Source organism: Rhinopithecus roxellana, chromosome 5 (genome assembly GCF_007565055.1).
Source record: "Rhinopithecus roxellana isolate Shanxi Qingling chromosome 5, ASM756505v1, whole genome shotgun sequence".
Classification (NCBI taxonomy): domain Eukaryota; kingdom Metazoa; phylum Chordata; class Mammalia; order Primates; family Cercopithecidae; genus Rhinopithecus; species Rhinopithecus roxellana.
Window position 1 is genome coordinate 105673821 of NC_044553.1, and position 16384 is coordinate 105690204.

At 42.2% G+C, this 16384-nt stretch overlaps 1 protein-coding gene across 3 annotated transcripts in view; it reads right to left on the bottom strand.

Moving 5' to 3' along the window:
* Positions 1–10556: 10556 nt before the first annotated feature.
* The window catches only part of SEC11A (SEC11 homolog A, signal peptidase complex subunit), a 49549-nt gene continuing 43721 nt past the window's right edge, over positions 10557–16384 (bottom strand). For all 3 annotated transcript variants that reach the window (XM_010369867.2, XM_030931155.1, XM_030931156.1), the window contains 2 exons: positions 11744–11801; positions 10557–11081 (listed from right to left, as the gene is read on the bottom strand). In XM_010369867.2, the coding sequence (XP_010368169.1) occupies positions 11031–11081; positions 11744–11801 (109 nt within the window). In that variant the 3' untranslated portion in view covers positions 10557–11030. The remainder of the gene's footprint in view (positions 11082–11743; positions 11802–16384) is intronic.

Here is a 16384-nt window from a genome sequence, read left to right on the forward strand (position 1 = left end):
GGCCCCCAAATCCATGCAGTGCAGATACAACTCTCCTTAAACTACACCCACTCCCACTGTACCATCTCAAATTTCAACACCAAGTTCGGTTTCGATATCTCAGGAGGGAGAGGGAGCGGGCACTGCATTTCGAGTTTCACCTCTCTTCCACAGGTGACTGGACCTTGAGTTCTGCTAAGTTTATACTTAAGCCAAGCTTCCTCTGACACAGCCTGGGTTCACAGCTGCAACCACAGCTCTGAGGCTGGCCCCAGGCACCCTTGGGACCATTTGCTCTGTCAGCCTACTACAGAAAAAAAAAGGGGGGGGGGCTCTGTGGACCCTGGAGAAAACAGCAGGGGAGCACCTCCACAGACCTAGGAGCACTCACTTTACCTTAGGGAAAAAAATGGGAGGCACAGGGGAGAAGGTGGCTTGCTCAAGGGAGTGCTAGGCTCTGAGTTTAGCATGAGGACCTCAAATGCCAACTGCTTGTTCCCTAAGTCCACTCTGGTGGCAAGAGAAGTCCAAAGGCCTCCACTCCGTGGGGAAAGGCTAGCATTGAATTGAATGGAGGTACATGGGGAAGCTCTTCAGAACCCACTCTTGACCCTCCTGTGATTCTACAACATTCAAGGACATGCACAGAAAATGTGAGGCAGGTTCACGAAACAACCCATGGGGTAACTAAAAGGGTGAAAGATACATGGCAAATCCTGTTATACCTAACACCAGGAAAACATTTAAAGTGCACCAAGTTTTTTAATAATAAAATTGCTTCATCAAAAATAGTGATTAAGAATGGATATTACAGCCAGGAGCCGGGGCTCACACCTATAATCTTAGCACATTGAGAGCCTGAGATGGGCGGATCACTTGAGGCAGGAGTTCAAGACCAGCCTGGCCAACATGGTGAAACCCCATCTCTACTAAAAATACAAAAATTAGCCAGGTGTGGTGGCAGGTACCTGTAATCCCAGCTATGCAGGAGGCTGAGGCAGGAGAATCACTTAAACCTGGGAGGTGGAGGTAGCAGTGACCTGAGATCATGCCACCACACTCCAACCTGGGCAACAAAGTGAGACTCTATCTCAAAAAAAAAAAAAAAAAAAAAAAAAAAAAAAAAAAAAAAAGAATATTACTCCAGTCTACATACTGGAGAAAAAAGAAAAAAGAAAAGAATAATTATTTATTATTTATTAAATATTTTTATAAAAATAGATAATTTTTAAAATAATGGAAAAAATTGCCTGAAATAAAGGACATAAATATATTAATGTTTTTGCTATATTTTCATTACATTGGAATTGATTACGAGTAACATCTTTTCACAATTCAATCTTTTTTGTTTTCCAAAAGTCCTTACTTGCATGCTCCCTTGATCCTCCCATTGCTTTGTTATTACACCTATTTTACAGATGAGTTATGTCTATTTTATAGATGAGTTAACTCAAGTACAAAGCATGTTAATTGCAGAGAAATTAAACAAATGGAGAAAGCCAGAGTGTATACTTCAAACACATGAGAAGTACAGAGGACAACAGAGAAAAGGAAAAGCAGGTCAGGAGTGGTGGCTCATTCTTGCAATCTCAGCACTTGGAAGGCTGGTGGAAGAATCGCTTGAAGCCAGGAGTTCAGGACCAGCTTGGGCAACATAGTGAAGCCCAGTGTCTACAAATAAAAAATAAAAAAAATTACCTGGGTATGGTAGTATGCACCTGTAGTCCCAGCTTCTCAGGAGGCTGATGGGAAGGACTGCTTGAGCCCAGGAGTTTGAGGCTGCAGTGAATTGCGATCCTGCTACTGCACTCCAGCCTGGGCGACAGAGCAAGACACTGTCTCTTTTTTCTTTTGAGACGGAGTCTCGCTCTATAGTCCAGGCTGGAGTGCAGTGGCGCGATCTCGGCTCACTGCAAGCTCTGCCTCCAGGGTTCAGGCCGTTCTCCTGCCTCAGCCTCCTGAGTAGCTGGGACTACAGGTGCCTGCCACCACGCCTGGCTAATTTTTTGTATTTTTAGTAGAGACGGGGTTTCACCATGTTAGCCAGGATGGTCTCCATCTCCTGACCTCGTGATCTGCCTGTCTCAGCCTCCCAAAGTGCTGGGATCACAGACGTGAGCCACCACGCCCGGCTGACACTGTCTCTTAAAAAAAGAAAAGAGGCCGGGTGCGGTGGGAGGCCGAGGTGGGCAGATCATCTGAGGTCAGGAGTTTGAGACAAGCCATGGCCAACATGGTGAAACCCCATCTCTACTAAAAATACAAAATTACCTGGGTGTGGTAGCACATGACTGTAATCCCAGCTATCCCAGCTACTCAGGAGGCCGAGGCAGGAGAATCGCTTGAACCTGGGAGGTGAGGGTGGCAGTGAGCCAAGATCCCACCACTGCACTCCATCCTGGGCAACAAGTGCAAAACTCAGCCTCAAAAAAAAAGGTGGGGAGGAGGAAGAAAGAAAGAAAGAAGGAAAGAAAGAGAAAATAAATGACAGGAAACCTAGGGTTGTCACAACAGGATGTGTAAAACAGGGGTGTTCAATCTTTTGGCTTTCCTGGGCCACACTGGAAGAAGAGGAAGTGTCTTCAGCCACACATAAAATACACTAACATTAATGAGAGCCAATAAGCTAAAAAAAAAAACAAAAAAACAAAAAAAATCACACACAAAATAATCTCTTACTGTTTTAGGAAAGCTTACGAATTTGTGTTGGGCTACATTCAAAGCTACCGGGCCGGATGTGGCCCGAGGGCTGCAGGTTGGACAGGCTTGGTATAAAATCTCTATTTTGGCAAATCTTTTGAGCACAATCTCCAACTGTATGGGCTGGGGAGATGAAGAGAAACATCCTGGGATATCCCAGGTCCTACTATTTACTTTCAGAGTGAAGAAGGGACCAGAGAACCAGGAAAACAGCAGAATCTTTAAGGGAGAATCAAGGATATTGGATACAATTTCTTAAACTCAGAGGGAACACATAGCGATTAGTTATAAAATCACAACAGTAACCTCAAAAGGGAAATCTTTCGTAAATCAAAATTGCCAAAATACGAAACTTTTTTTCTTTTTCTTTTCTTTTTCTTTTTTTGAGACAAGGTCTCACTCTGTTGCCCAGGCTGGAGTGCAATGGCATGATTTTGGTTCACTGCAACCTCTGCCTCTCAGGCTCAAGCAATTTTCCTGTCTCAGCCTCCACTGCGTCTGGCTAACAAAATGTTTTCTTAAAGGCAATATTTTAAAAAGAGAAAATACCTACACCTAATGAGAACCTGATCATGACTCCAATGGTGGCTAAAAAACAAAGGCTGCTGATCAGCCAACTGGTGCAGTACTCAGGAAAGCTACGAAAACCTAAGGAAGCGAGAAGCCCAGGCCCAGCATTCTTCATTATTTGGGTGTAATATTCACGTATGTTAGGGGACATTTCTGTAACTGGAATGAATACTCTTTTTTTTTTTTTTTTTTTTGAGACAGAGTCTCGCTCTGTCACCCAGGCTGGAGTGCAGTGGCCAGATCTCAGCTCACTGCAAGCTCCGCCTCCAGGGTTCACGCCATTCTCCTGCCTCAGCCTCCCGAGTAGCTGGGACTACAGGCGCCGCCACCTCGCCCGGCTAGTTTTTTTGTATTTTTAGTAGAGACGGGGTTTCACTGTGTTAGCCAGGATGGTCTCGATCTCCTGACCTCGTGATCCGCCCGTCTCGGCCTCCCAAAGTGCTGGGATTACAGGCTTCAGCCACCGCGCCCGGCGGAATGAATACTCTTTAATCTCCAAAGAGGTTTAAATGCTTGGAAATCTGCCAGAGAATCTCACTATTTCTAAGGGACTTACTAATAATCTGAGCAAATCTGCGCAAGAAAAACCTAGAGCCTCTAAAGAATTTCCAAGGGCTTTGCAATTGTGGAATTTATTGTAAATAAAAGAATTTCAATAGACTTTACAAAGGTAAAAGGACTGGGTTATGACATCCAGCATTGTGACATGGTAAAAGCAACAGACTTCAAATCTGGCTCTGCCATGCATGGACCAGAAGACCCTGGACAAATCCCTTAACTTCTTCTGGTTTCTCTCTTTTATAAAATGAAGGTCATTTAGAAGGTTCATTAGAGAAGGTAAAAACTGTTATAAACTATAAAGCACTTAGCAGAGCTCCTGGCATATTCTAAATACTCACTATTATTAGCTGGACCTGGGAAACGTAAAGCCTGCTTTAAATATGAAGCCCATCTCAGAGGGGGAGAAAGTTCCCTGGATAACAGCTATGGTGTTGACACAGCAGTGCCTGACTCTGGCAAAATGCCTATTACATCAAAAATTGATAAACTAAAATGTCAGCCCATCTACCTCAACTCTTGACCAATTCCAAGAAAAAGGATTCTACACAGCATTCTATTTTGGCTTAAATAAGTCGTCAGGCTGAGAGCTTTGATCAAAGCTTGATGCTAGCCAATTTACTTACTTGCCTGACATTAAGTCTAGTTTAAATTCTTCTAGACTCCTTGAATTAAATCTGGAATACAGCTTAACAATCTAAGTAGACAGGCCAATTAAAGTAACAATTTTAGAGAAATGATTCTTAATCAAGAGTAGGTGGGGCTGGGTATGGTGGCTCATGCCTGTAATCCCAGCACTTTGGGAGGCCGAGGTGGGTGGATCACCTGAGGTCAGGAGTTCAAGATCACCCTAGCCAACATGGTGAAACCCTATCTCTACTAAAAATACAAAAATTAGCTGGGTACGGTGGTAAGCACCTGAATCCCAGCTACCTGGGAGGCTAAGACAGGAGAACTGCTTTAACTCAGGAAGCGGAGGTTGCAATGAGTGGAGACTGCTCCACTGCACTCCAGCCCAGGCAACAGAGTGAGACTCCGTCTCAAAAAAAAAAAAAAAGAAAAGAAAAGAAAAGAGAAAGAGTATATGGAACTTGGGCACAGTGGCGCACACCTGTAATCCTCACATTTTGGGAGGCCTAGTGGGTCCTGAGGTCAGGAGTTTGAGACCAGCCTGGCCAACATGGTGAAACCCTGTCTCTACTAAAAATACCAAAAAATTAGCTGGGCGTGGTGGCAGACGCCTGTAATCCCAGCTACTTGGGAGGCTGAGGCAGGAGAATCACTTGAACCCAGGAGACAGAGGTTGCAGTGAGCCATGATTGCTCCACTGCACTCCAGCCTGAGCAACAAGAGTGAAACTCCATGTCAAAAAAAAAGAAAGAGTAGGTGGAATTTCAGAAATGCCTAAGATTGGTAGAACAAGGATAGGATATATAGCTTGAAAGTCATATTCAATATAATAATAATTGTATATGAGAAAGAAGTTATTATTGTTTCTATAATACAAACTTAAGAGAAAGCAAGATCAAATACTCTTGGCTGATGAGGATAAGAGGTTGGATATTATAGACCAGCGCGGTGGAAGAGTATTTCTCAGAATGAAGAGGAGGTATGAGATTTTTGTTTCCCAAAAGAGGCCATGAGTTTTAAGATTAAGGAACGCTGTTCTACAGGAAAGTTGAAGATTCCTAGTTTAAATGGGTAGTTGGTCTTTTGTGAAGTAGCTTTTCTGCAGATGTTGCCAAACTATACCTACACTGAGGAACATTCTCTGAAATAGCTCTATCATTAGGCTAGAGGAGTTTTTGTAAAAAAAAAAAAAAAAGTCATGCAGCATGGTTAAGAAGATAAATTCCTTGGTTTTCAGATACCATTATAAGTTTTTTCTTTTAATTTCATTTTATACCCATTCCATAAAGCACATAAATAACAGTTTCTTCTTTGCATTAGCTGCTAAGGACTGACAGTCAAAGCTATGGATCTATTCCAGTAGACAACAGAATCTTTTGATATATCCTGTAGGTACTAACCTCACCTCTGATTTCTTTCTTTCTTTTCTTTTCTTTTCTTTTTTTTTTTTTTGAGATGGACTCTTGCTCTGTCGTCCACACTGGAGTGCAGTGGCACAATCTTGGCTCACTGCAACTTCAGCCTCTCAGGTTCAAGAGATTCTCCTGCCTCAGCCTCCCAAGCAGCAGGCATTACAAGTGATGGCTACCACGCCTGGCTAATTTTTGTATTTTTAGTAGAAACGGGGTTTCACTATGTTGGCCAGGATGGTCTTGAACTCCTGACCTCAAGTGTTCTGCCCGCCTCAACCTCCCAAAGTGCTGGAATTACAGGCATGAGCCACTGTGCCTGGCCTCCTCACCTCTGATTTCATCCTTTTCTTCTCCCACATTTCTCTCAACCCTGAATTCTTCAATTTTCTACTTCAGCACATAGTACTGGAGGTATCTTTATGGAACAAGACAGTATAAATAAGTTTAAAATATGCAAAGCACTGCAGTAGGGACTAGTGGATATCAAAGGATGAATCAGAGGCTGACTGTCTTAATGCCTTTCAGGAGTTGGCCCTCTGATGGGGGAGAGAGATACACACAAGGCAAACCACTCTGAGGCCAATGTTCGAGAGGAGGACAAACAAAGTACAGGACAGTGCGGAGCAGGAAGCATGACACGGACTCAGAAGCTCCATCCGGAGTAAGAAACACCCCTTTCTGGAGCTCCCTGAGCATCTCTCTATCATTGCACTTATTTTTATTTATTTACTTATTTTTTTGTGATTGCTGGAAGAATATCATTATATTTAAGATCCTATGTGGAAAAACCTGCTTATGTCCATTGCCCCTGTTAAGGTACTAAGCATGAGGGACATGGTCTTATCCATCATCTTTGTATCCCCAGGGCCTAGCCCCAAATCTGGCACAGAGTAGATGCTCAATAAATGTCTGTTAAATGAATGAGAAAGCTTTTAGTAGGTAGGGAAGTGACCAGGCACTCCAGGCACAGTGACCAGCATAAACAAAGACAGAATGTCTGTACCATAAGACCAATGTCCAGGATGCAAAAATGTGAGCTCTGGTGAGAGTGCAGCTCGAAAAATCCTTAGGGCATAGAATGACACGTGGAAGGCAACATCTTCACCATTTTTTGGTAAGCCCTGCGCATTCTAGTTTTGATAATGCTTTTAGGTTACACAGCATTCTCTCTACGTTCAGAGAGGTTTTAATTGCTAATTGAATGACAGTAACTATGGTGGCTTTACACTCACCATAGTTGTGTGTGAAGGGTCATATTTGCTATTTTACTTCTGAAAGCCTATCTGGTATTACTTACTGTTCTAGCAGGAGACAATAGTGGTGAAGATATACCTGGCCCTAAAACAACCTGAACAGACCATCCTGACGGAAAGAGCTGCTTGATGAAGGTAGACATCCATTTACCTAGCTAGAACCAGCTGGGTCATCTGTGAAGTTTAACAGTGGCAAATGTCATAAGAAGAGGCCCAGCCCTCAGATTCTGAAATCAGCCTCCCCATGTTCTGAGAGGTTAGCTGGACTTGGTAAAAGACTTATGCAAATACCAAGAAATGCACTCAGGATAACAGAGACTTTCTCTGTTCCAAGCCCTGGGTCTCTAAGAAGGAAGCCTGTGATTCCTGAAGAAACATGACAAATGACAATACTTCTGCCATAAAGAAGACATGAGAAGAGCCTAAGCCTAAGGACACATACAAAAAAGAAGGAAGCAGGATTAACAGTTAAAAATCTGGGAAGGGTACATGCTGTTTAAATGGAACCGTGGACAGAGAAAGTTTTCAGATTCAAATTTGGCAAGACCAAGAAAATGTACTTACTAAATAACAGGAAAGTACAGATCACTTTAATGATTCATATGCTTTGCCTCCAAATAATAGCTCAACAACAATCCTAACTGAATCTACTGCCTCTGGCTACAATGCATGATTATACTGAACATTTAATATATGCTGTTTCAGGCTACTGAGGAAAGACAGTACAGTGTCTATGAAATGCTCCTGTCCTGGAGGAGCTCACAATCTGCCAAGGACCTCGAGGCCATATCCACAAACTTAAATAAACAGTGTAAGGGTGGAAATGCTGAGTGACAGCAGAACTTGCGAAGATGGTAAGACTCAGATAAACAGAAATAAGATGACATAATACAAGTGGAAACACTCAGCAAAGGAGGAAAAAAAATAATACTTTTACACAACTGGTTGTGAATGAGAAAAGTGTTTTATTTGAGATGGAGTCTTAACTGTGTCACCCAGCACCCAGGGTGGAGTGCAGTGGTGGAATCTCAGCTCACTGCAACCTCTGCCTTCCAGGTTCAAACAGTTCTCCTGCCTCTGCCTCCCAAGTAGCTGGGATTACAGGCACACGCCATCACAGCTGGCTAATTTTTGTATTTTCAGTAGAGACATGTTGGCCAGGCTGGTCTCAAACTCCTGACCTCAAGTGATCCGCCCGCCTCGGCCTCCCAAAGTGCTGGGATTACAGTTGTGACCCACCACGCCCAGCCCAAGTGAGGAAAGCATTAATGTCTTCCTTCCAATAAGTGTATAAGGAGGAGGGACTGGAAAGATGAAGACATAAGTACAAGGATGTTTGCACTCATAAGGATGCTTACTGTTGACAGAATTCAAAGTTTGAATTCAATGTAGGGAAAAGGTAGTATGAACACACAATTTATGGTCCAAACAAGAAGCATTTCTGAAAGTAGAAGGCAGGCTAAAACTAATTATTAATAACAGGTGGTAATTATCCAAAATAGGCACAGACTGGCACACGGCAGGGGGACCAGTACACAAGCAACAGGGAGCCACTGAATAAGTATTTCTGGATTCAGGTGATGACAATGAGAATGGACTGATGGGGTAAATGGCAGACTTAGTACGTGGCTAGATATGGTAGGGAAATGACAAATCTAGGTGAATATTCCTTCACATAAAACATGAAATTTGGAGGGGAAGTTTTCAGGAACTTGAGTTTAAAGATGGGACAATCAAGTGGAAGTGTCCAGAGGAAAACAGAGACATGGAACTAGAGCTGAGGACAGACATTGGAAATAATATAAAGAGACTGATTAGCCGGAGGTATAAGAGCAGAGAAGTAACAGCCAAAGAGATAATCCCATTATCAATTTCTCATTTAAAGTTTGATAGTTTTCATACTCCTCTTCAATTCCTTTCACTCACAATGGTTGAGCCCTCCCAATTCTCCACTTGCCCTGCCAAATCTCAAAGAGCTTATCACGCCACTCAATTAGCAAAGAAAACCTCTCTGGCATTTCTCACATTTGAAAAAAAGCTTTTAGGATATATTTGCTAATAAAATCTCCCATTTTAAGTCTTATGTTTAGCACCAGACAAGATAAAAATTGGGAATATAATACCCCTCCCCACAAGTAATCTTTTTATTTTTTGGCTAATGGAGTGATTCAAATAGTATTAAATGATTTGATTACCTTTTCAGAGAAATTTAGTTGTTGCTTGTATCCAGCAAAGGAGGAAAAATAATACTTACTCAGGTAAGCTAGGATCACAGAGAACCCTAAGATCCCAACCTTGGCCAGCAAAGCACACTGCTTCTCCCCTAGAGTAGTCCTAGAAAGGCTGGTACAAAAACCAGTGTACTGATTAGGCTGAGCAGTGAACTGCATCTTCCACAGGTGATAAGGGGGGAAAAACGGAATAAATGGCAATTTTCTGCCATTCCACACAGGGAATGTTCAGCTTCTGGTTCATGAGAAAATACAAGTACTACATAAGCCTCACAAACAGGTTCAAAAAAGCATTTGTTAGCAATGATTTGCCAAGTTTCATACTCCGTTGAGAATATTAAGAGCCCATATCCAAAGTTGGAAGGCTAAAGCCTGGTTAATGGGTTTAGGAAGGTACTATTCTCCACAGGGGAGGGCTTCAGAAGAGTAATTGTCCCTGTTCTCATGCCATTAGCATTACTGCATAGACTGATCTCCACTGCAGTTGAACAAATAATAGAAACTGTTCAAGTGGCCTAACACAGATAACTCACTTTAAGACTTCACATTAATACAACAAGAGAACAAATAGAATTAAGAGTATTTGGTGCTCAAAAGATATTTACTCTATACTCCCTATTTCCCTCACTGCCTTGATATTAAAAGAAAACATACAATTGGGTTGTGCACTCACTACTTTAAACTGCCTGCTTTAAGTCTGCATTAGAGAAATGCAAAGTCAGACACTTGAGAGAACAGCTTCAGACAAATGAGAGTTTAAAGACACCAAGCAGAATGCTTGTCCTCCAGCCCTTTCCTCTGCCTCTAGATGCTAACACACTCTTGCCATGGTGGAGAAAGGGCTGAGAATATCTCAAGTGTAGAAAGGGTTATGACTTTTTATAACCAAGTGAGATTTTCTGAACCTCTCAGCAACACTAGCTGGGTTTATACACATCTGAGTCATGGGAAGAATCAATTTTATGACTAAGAGATTTCCTATGAATGTCAGTGGCTACTTTTGCTTCACACACACACACACACACACACACACACACGCGCGCGCGCGCGCGCACGCGCGCAAAACAGAAAAACAAAAAAACCAGTTGTTAGTATCAGAGCAACCTTCTTAGCTGAAGGACTGTTCACACTAAGCCTTTATATCCCCCAAGGGGTACTAAGAACCAGCCAAGGAAGGCAGATTTCGGAAGCTTTCCAAACAAACACAATTCAGGGATAAGGGGTTCAATGTGCAAAGTCTTTTATTTAAAATTTTAAAAGTTAAGACTTACGACCACCTCAGTATATGCCATTCCTATTAGAAGGAGGTATGACGGTTTCAAACTCATGCAGAGCTGCATTTTCATTTACAAGTCTCTGTAGGCACTTTAGAAGTGAAGCTTGGCTTCAAAATACAAACACTGGGGGCTTTGGCTCAACCTTTTAATATAAAAAATTCACTGATGTACAAAAATGTGAAAGTGTGACAATGACAATTATGAAATTCTGTGACTGAAAGTCCCCTCAAGTGCACTCTGTGGTGCACATGCGCCCGCCCACACAAACTCTGGCGTGGAAACATAAACTAATGCAAACCAGTGCTACCAAGAAGCACCAACACGTGTGTTCTCCATTCCACCAATCACAGACCAGTATCTACTCCAAACATCCAGTAACGAAAAGTATGGCATCTTCCCAGGAACAGCAAGGCAGGTTTCTTACTCACGATGAACCAGCACAAATAAACCCAGCAAAAAGAGCACTGCATACTAGAAAATAAACACAGAACCACACGTCAGAGAAGCGTTGAAAAGTTCAGGGGTTCTTAGAGTTAATTAATAAACTGGTCTTTGTGAATATATTACTAAACTATCCAATTATTCTTTCATCTTTTAACTGTAATCCACTTAAAAGTTTCCAATACTAAGCAAAAGATCACATTTCTTTAAATAATTTTCTTTCTTTTTTTTTTTTTGAGACAGAGTCTCACTTTGTCACCCAGGCTGGAGTGCAGCAGCAACCTCCATCTGCCATATTCAAGCAATTCTCATGCCTCAGCCTCCCCAGTAGCTGGGATTACAGGCATGTACCACCACACCTGGCTAATTTTTTTGTATTATTAGTAAAGACAGGGTTTTGCCATATTGACCAGGCTGTTCTTGAACTCCTGACCTCAGGTGATCTGCCTGCCTCAGCCTCCCAAAGTGCTGGGATTACAGGTGTGAGCCACTGCGCCCAGGCTAATAATTTTTTTTTTTTTTTTTTTTAATAGACACAGGGTTTCACTATGTTGCCCAGGATGGTCATGAACTCCTGGGCTCAAGCAATCCACTCACCTTGGCCTCCCAGAGTGCTGGGATTACAGGCGTGAGCCACCGCACCTGGCCCAAAAGATTACATTTTTTATAAAACAAATAATACAGGCCCTTACCTTAAATTTAGGATAGTCATTCATGAGGATCGTCACAATTCCAATATAAGGAACAAATCTAAAACAAACAAAAAAACTGATTATCACAGAATTTCCGATGTAAAGCAGCTGTTGTCATTCACTGAATATTATCAATATCTTCTATAGAATACTAATTTTCAATTCACAAAGTTCATTTCTATATACTGCCCTATTTGATCCTTTCAAAAGCCCAAGTGATAGTAAAGTTAGGAATATCACCATTTTAGAGATGAGGAAACAGATGATCATGCCCAAGGTACACGGCTTGTGTGTGGCAGAACCAGCACCAGATAGATCCAAGGTCTTAGATCTCCAGGTGGTGACTCTAATGCTACATGTTGATATACTGCTAGGGGCTAGGTTTATCATCATAACCTTCAAGAAGCTGTCAATCTAGCTAGGGAGACAAAGCAAGCACAGCCAGAATATTACAAAGTACTTCATGTTAAGTGGCCAAAAAGTGAGTGTAAGAGTTCACTATAGTACTTAGGATTTCACCACCTTCTCATTTATTAACCACCTGTAATCTGTGTTTGGTCCTATTAATCTTGAAACTATTCTAGAACGGTTTTCATCACCATATGTAGCAAACCAGTCTCAACCCCCATATTCCTTTCCATCGTGGCACCATTTGACTTTCATGACCACAAATATGCTCTGGAAATTCCTCCTCCTTGATTTCTTAATGTACCACAAATTTGTTTCTTCACCTACGTCTTTGGCTGCTACACCTTCTTTTCACTAGCTCTTTCTAATTCCTCATGCCCCTAAAGTTTTTCCCCTCAACTAAGCAAAACCACCTGTTATATGATCTTACAACACCTGATACATTTCCTTTGAGGTCTTTATAACAATTATCATACTTTTACTAAATAATTAGTTGTATGACAGATTCTATACATGTCTGTCTCCCCTACTAAACTAGAAGCGGCCGGGCGCGGTGGCTCAAACCTGTAATCCCAGCACTTTGGGAGGCCGAGACGGGCGGATCACGAGGTCAGGAGATCGAGACCATCCTGGCTAACACGGTGAAACCCTGTCTCTACTAAAAAATACAAAAAACTAGCCGGGCGAGGTGGCGGGCGCCTGTAGTCCCAGCTACCTGGAAGGCTGAGGCAGGAGAATGGCGTAAACCCGGGAGATGGAGCTTGCAGTGAGCTGAGACCTGGCCACTGCACTCCAGCCTGGGCGACAGAGCCAGACTCCGTCTCAAAAAAAAATAAAAAAATAAAAAAAATAAACTAGAAGCTCTGTAAGGGCAACAATGATGCCTATCTTGTTCCCCCTGTACCCTCAAGGCCAACATAGTACCTTACACATAGGAGATATCCAGTATATCCTGCCTGATTGAATGTCTGAATGTCCGGGCCTCTTTGCTCTCTCTTGGGGAAATCCTATTTTCTCCCAGGGCTTAAATTCCTCTCCATGCAAAAGACTACTTTGACATCATAAGAATTCAGGGCAGAAACAGAACATTAGCAGGGTACCATTGATGTGAGTGGAAGAGGTGGTTAGCAAATGTAAAACTTTCTTCTTTATCCTCCTCTTCTCTCGCTGGACTCCAGAGTGGACTGGCAATATTGTACTAAGCTAGAGCCTGTCATAGGGAGGCTGAGCTGAAGTGGAGGCTGACCTTTGCACACTTTAAAATTGCCCAGATACTTTTATTCAGGGTACCTACTTACAATCTTTGCACCATGCCAAAGACAGCACAAATAGAAATTACCTCCCACATAATATCTACACCATCAAAGCCTTAGGCAAACTTGAACACACATTTTGTTTCGGACACATTTCATTTCCCTTTAAGAACTCCCCTCACTTCTGTCTCTTGTCCTCACCCCTCCCTGCTCCTCTCCCTTCTGGCAGGATCACTGAGACCTGTCTCTCCTGCCCCAACCCTAAACTCCCACTGGTGTTTCTTAAAGCCTAGACCTCCCTTGTCACAAACGCTTGATGGCTTGTTAAAAATGTAGATTCTTGGCTGGGCACAGTGGCTCATGCCTGTAATCCCAGAACTTTGGGAGGCTGAGGCAGGTGGATCACGAGGTCAGGAGATCAAGACCATCCTGGTCAACATGGTGAAACCCTGTCTCTACTAAAAATATAAAAATTAGCTGGGCATGGTGGTGCATGCCTGTAATCCTAGCTACTCGGGAGGCTGTGGCAGCAGAATCGCTTGAACCCGGGAGGTGAAGGTTGTACTGCACCATGATTGCGCCACTGCATGCCAGCCTGGCGACAGAGCGAGACTCTGTCTCAAAAAAAAAAAAAAAAAAAAATTGCAGATTCTTATATCTTTCCCAGATCGACTGAGTCAGGGAATTTCTGAAAGGTGGGGTCCAAATGATGCTCCTGCACATCAAAATTCAAGAAGCACAATTTTAGTGTGAGATGCACATATAGGTGTGTGATGGCAAATAATATCCCTTCTTAGGGTTCATGCTTTCATCTCAACCCCTGGGATCTCCAAGAGCTGAAAAGTAACAGTTGTTAAAGAACGGCATGGCTAAGCTCTAAGAGGATGAATAGAGGTTTTCTATATTTTTTATATATTATATATATACATATATATTATATATAATTTTTCCTTTTTAGTGCAGTAACTGTTATTTCTTTTGTCCCATTTTTAACACTTCCATAAAAGAAATAGCTTTCAGTGAAAGTAAATCACCTAATTTAAGAACATAAAGGCAAATGCCTCACAGTAAAGTACAGATTAAGAGCTATAAAAGCATCTAATTTCTACTAAGACATTAAGCTGCCAATTCTGATCTGATGATCAATAAGCAGCCATTCTCATACACAGAGACTCTGTTACCTCCATGCAATGATATCTATGCCCAAAGAACCACATCCTTGGCTCCCAGCAACCACATAGGCTGCCTGTGAATGATCCATGTAATTTTTTTTTTTAATTTTTATTTTTTTGAGACATGGTCTTACTTACCAGGCTAGAATGCAGTGGTGATCATAGCTCACTACAGCCTTGAACTCCTGGGCTCAAGCAATCCTCCCACCTGAGCCTCCCAAGCAGATGGTACTACAAGTGCACACCACCATGCCTAGCTAATTTTTTAAATTTTTTGTAGAGACAGCATCTCACTACACTGCTCAGGCTAGTCTCAAACTCCTGGGCTCAAGTGGTTCTTCCATCTTGGCCTGTTAAAGTGCTGAGATTACAAGCATGAACCACCACACACAACCTGAAACTTTTTTTTTTAAGGTTGGCTTTTCTTTGCCCACTATCAGTGAAATGAAAGTAACTTGGTCTTTAGGAGTAATATAAGCAAGATCTAAGGATGCCAGAATATGATGAGGCCGTCCAAAGTCAAACGACAGGTTTAATTATCTGTGCCACTGTTACCCTCCATGGACAGAGATAAGCAGAGTTGATAATAAAGTGCACAGCGCTGCTATCATCAGTCATCTTAAATTCAAACCATTTGCAGCTTTTGCCTATTCTGCTCAGATAAACTTACGTGCTAAAGCAGAGTTGCTAATAAGCAGGAGGTTTAAAATAAGTAAAATAAATGCCATCCACAAAGCCAACTCCAACACCAGCCTGTGCCAAGTTAATATCTAGAAGGCAAAATGCATTTCATATAGTTAAATACATTTCCCTGGGAATTCTTGGGATCACAGGTACTGCTGAGGAAGTAGCCTCAGAAGAAAGCACTGTCTCCTGATGCTCATAGAGATCATTAGACAAAAGGCCAAACAAACAGTAAAGAAAAGATGCCACAAAAATTAAGAAGAGACCCCAGCACAATTCTGTCAAATATCAAAAGGGGTCTATATCTGGGAAGTCTAGAATCCAGCAGCCAACTAAATGAGAGAGTAAGATAATATGCAATGACCAGAAAAGGATCATCTTGTTTCTAGAATGACTTGTTTCAAGTAAGAAGTACATTCAAAAAGTCTTATCCATAAACCTGATTTCAGTTAACAGAGAGCTCAATTACTCTACTCCTTCCTTATATTTTTTTTTTTTTTTTGAGACGGAGTCTCGCTCTGTCACCCAAGCTGGAGTGCACTGGCCAGATCTCAGCTCACTGCAAGCTCCGCCTCCTGGGTTCACGCCATTCTCCTGCCTCAGCCTCCCGAGTAGCTGGGACTACAGGCGCCCGCCACCTCGCCCGGCTAGTTTTTTGTATTTTTTAGTAGAGACGGGGTTTCACCGTGTTAGCCAGGATGGTCTCGATCTCCTGACCTTGTGATCCGCCCGCCTCGGCCTCCCAAAGTGCTGGGATTACAGGCTTGAGCCACCGCGCCCGGCCTTCCTTATATTTTTTTAATTCTTCTTTCCATTGTCAACATTTCTGTTCCCCGATCCTCTGCCAATCTTTCAACCTTTTCTCCTGCTGCTTTCTGCTCCTTGTTGACTAATGGGTGCTCTTGAATTTTTCAACTTCCTGAGTTTAGAAAGAAATCACCTCTATTAATACTTAATTGGTTCAGTATTAGTTTCATTTTCTAAAATTGTTTTTATTACATGCTACAACATGAATAAGCCTTAAAAACATTATGCTAGGTGAAAAGAAGCTGGACACAAAAGATTACATATTGTATGATTCTGCTTATATAAAAAGTCCAGAATAGGCAAACGCACAGACAGAA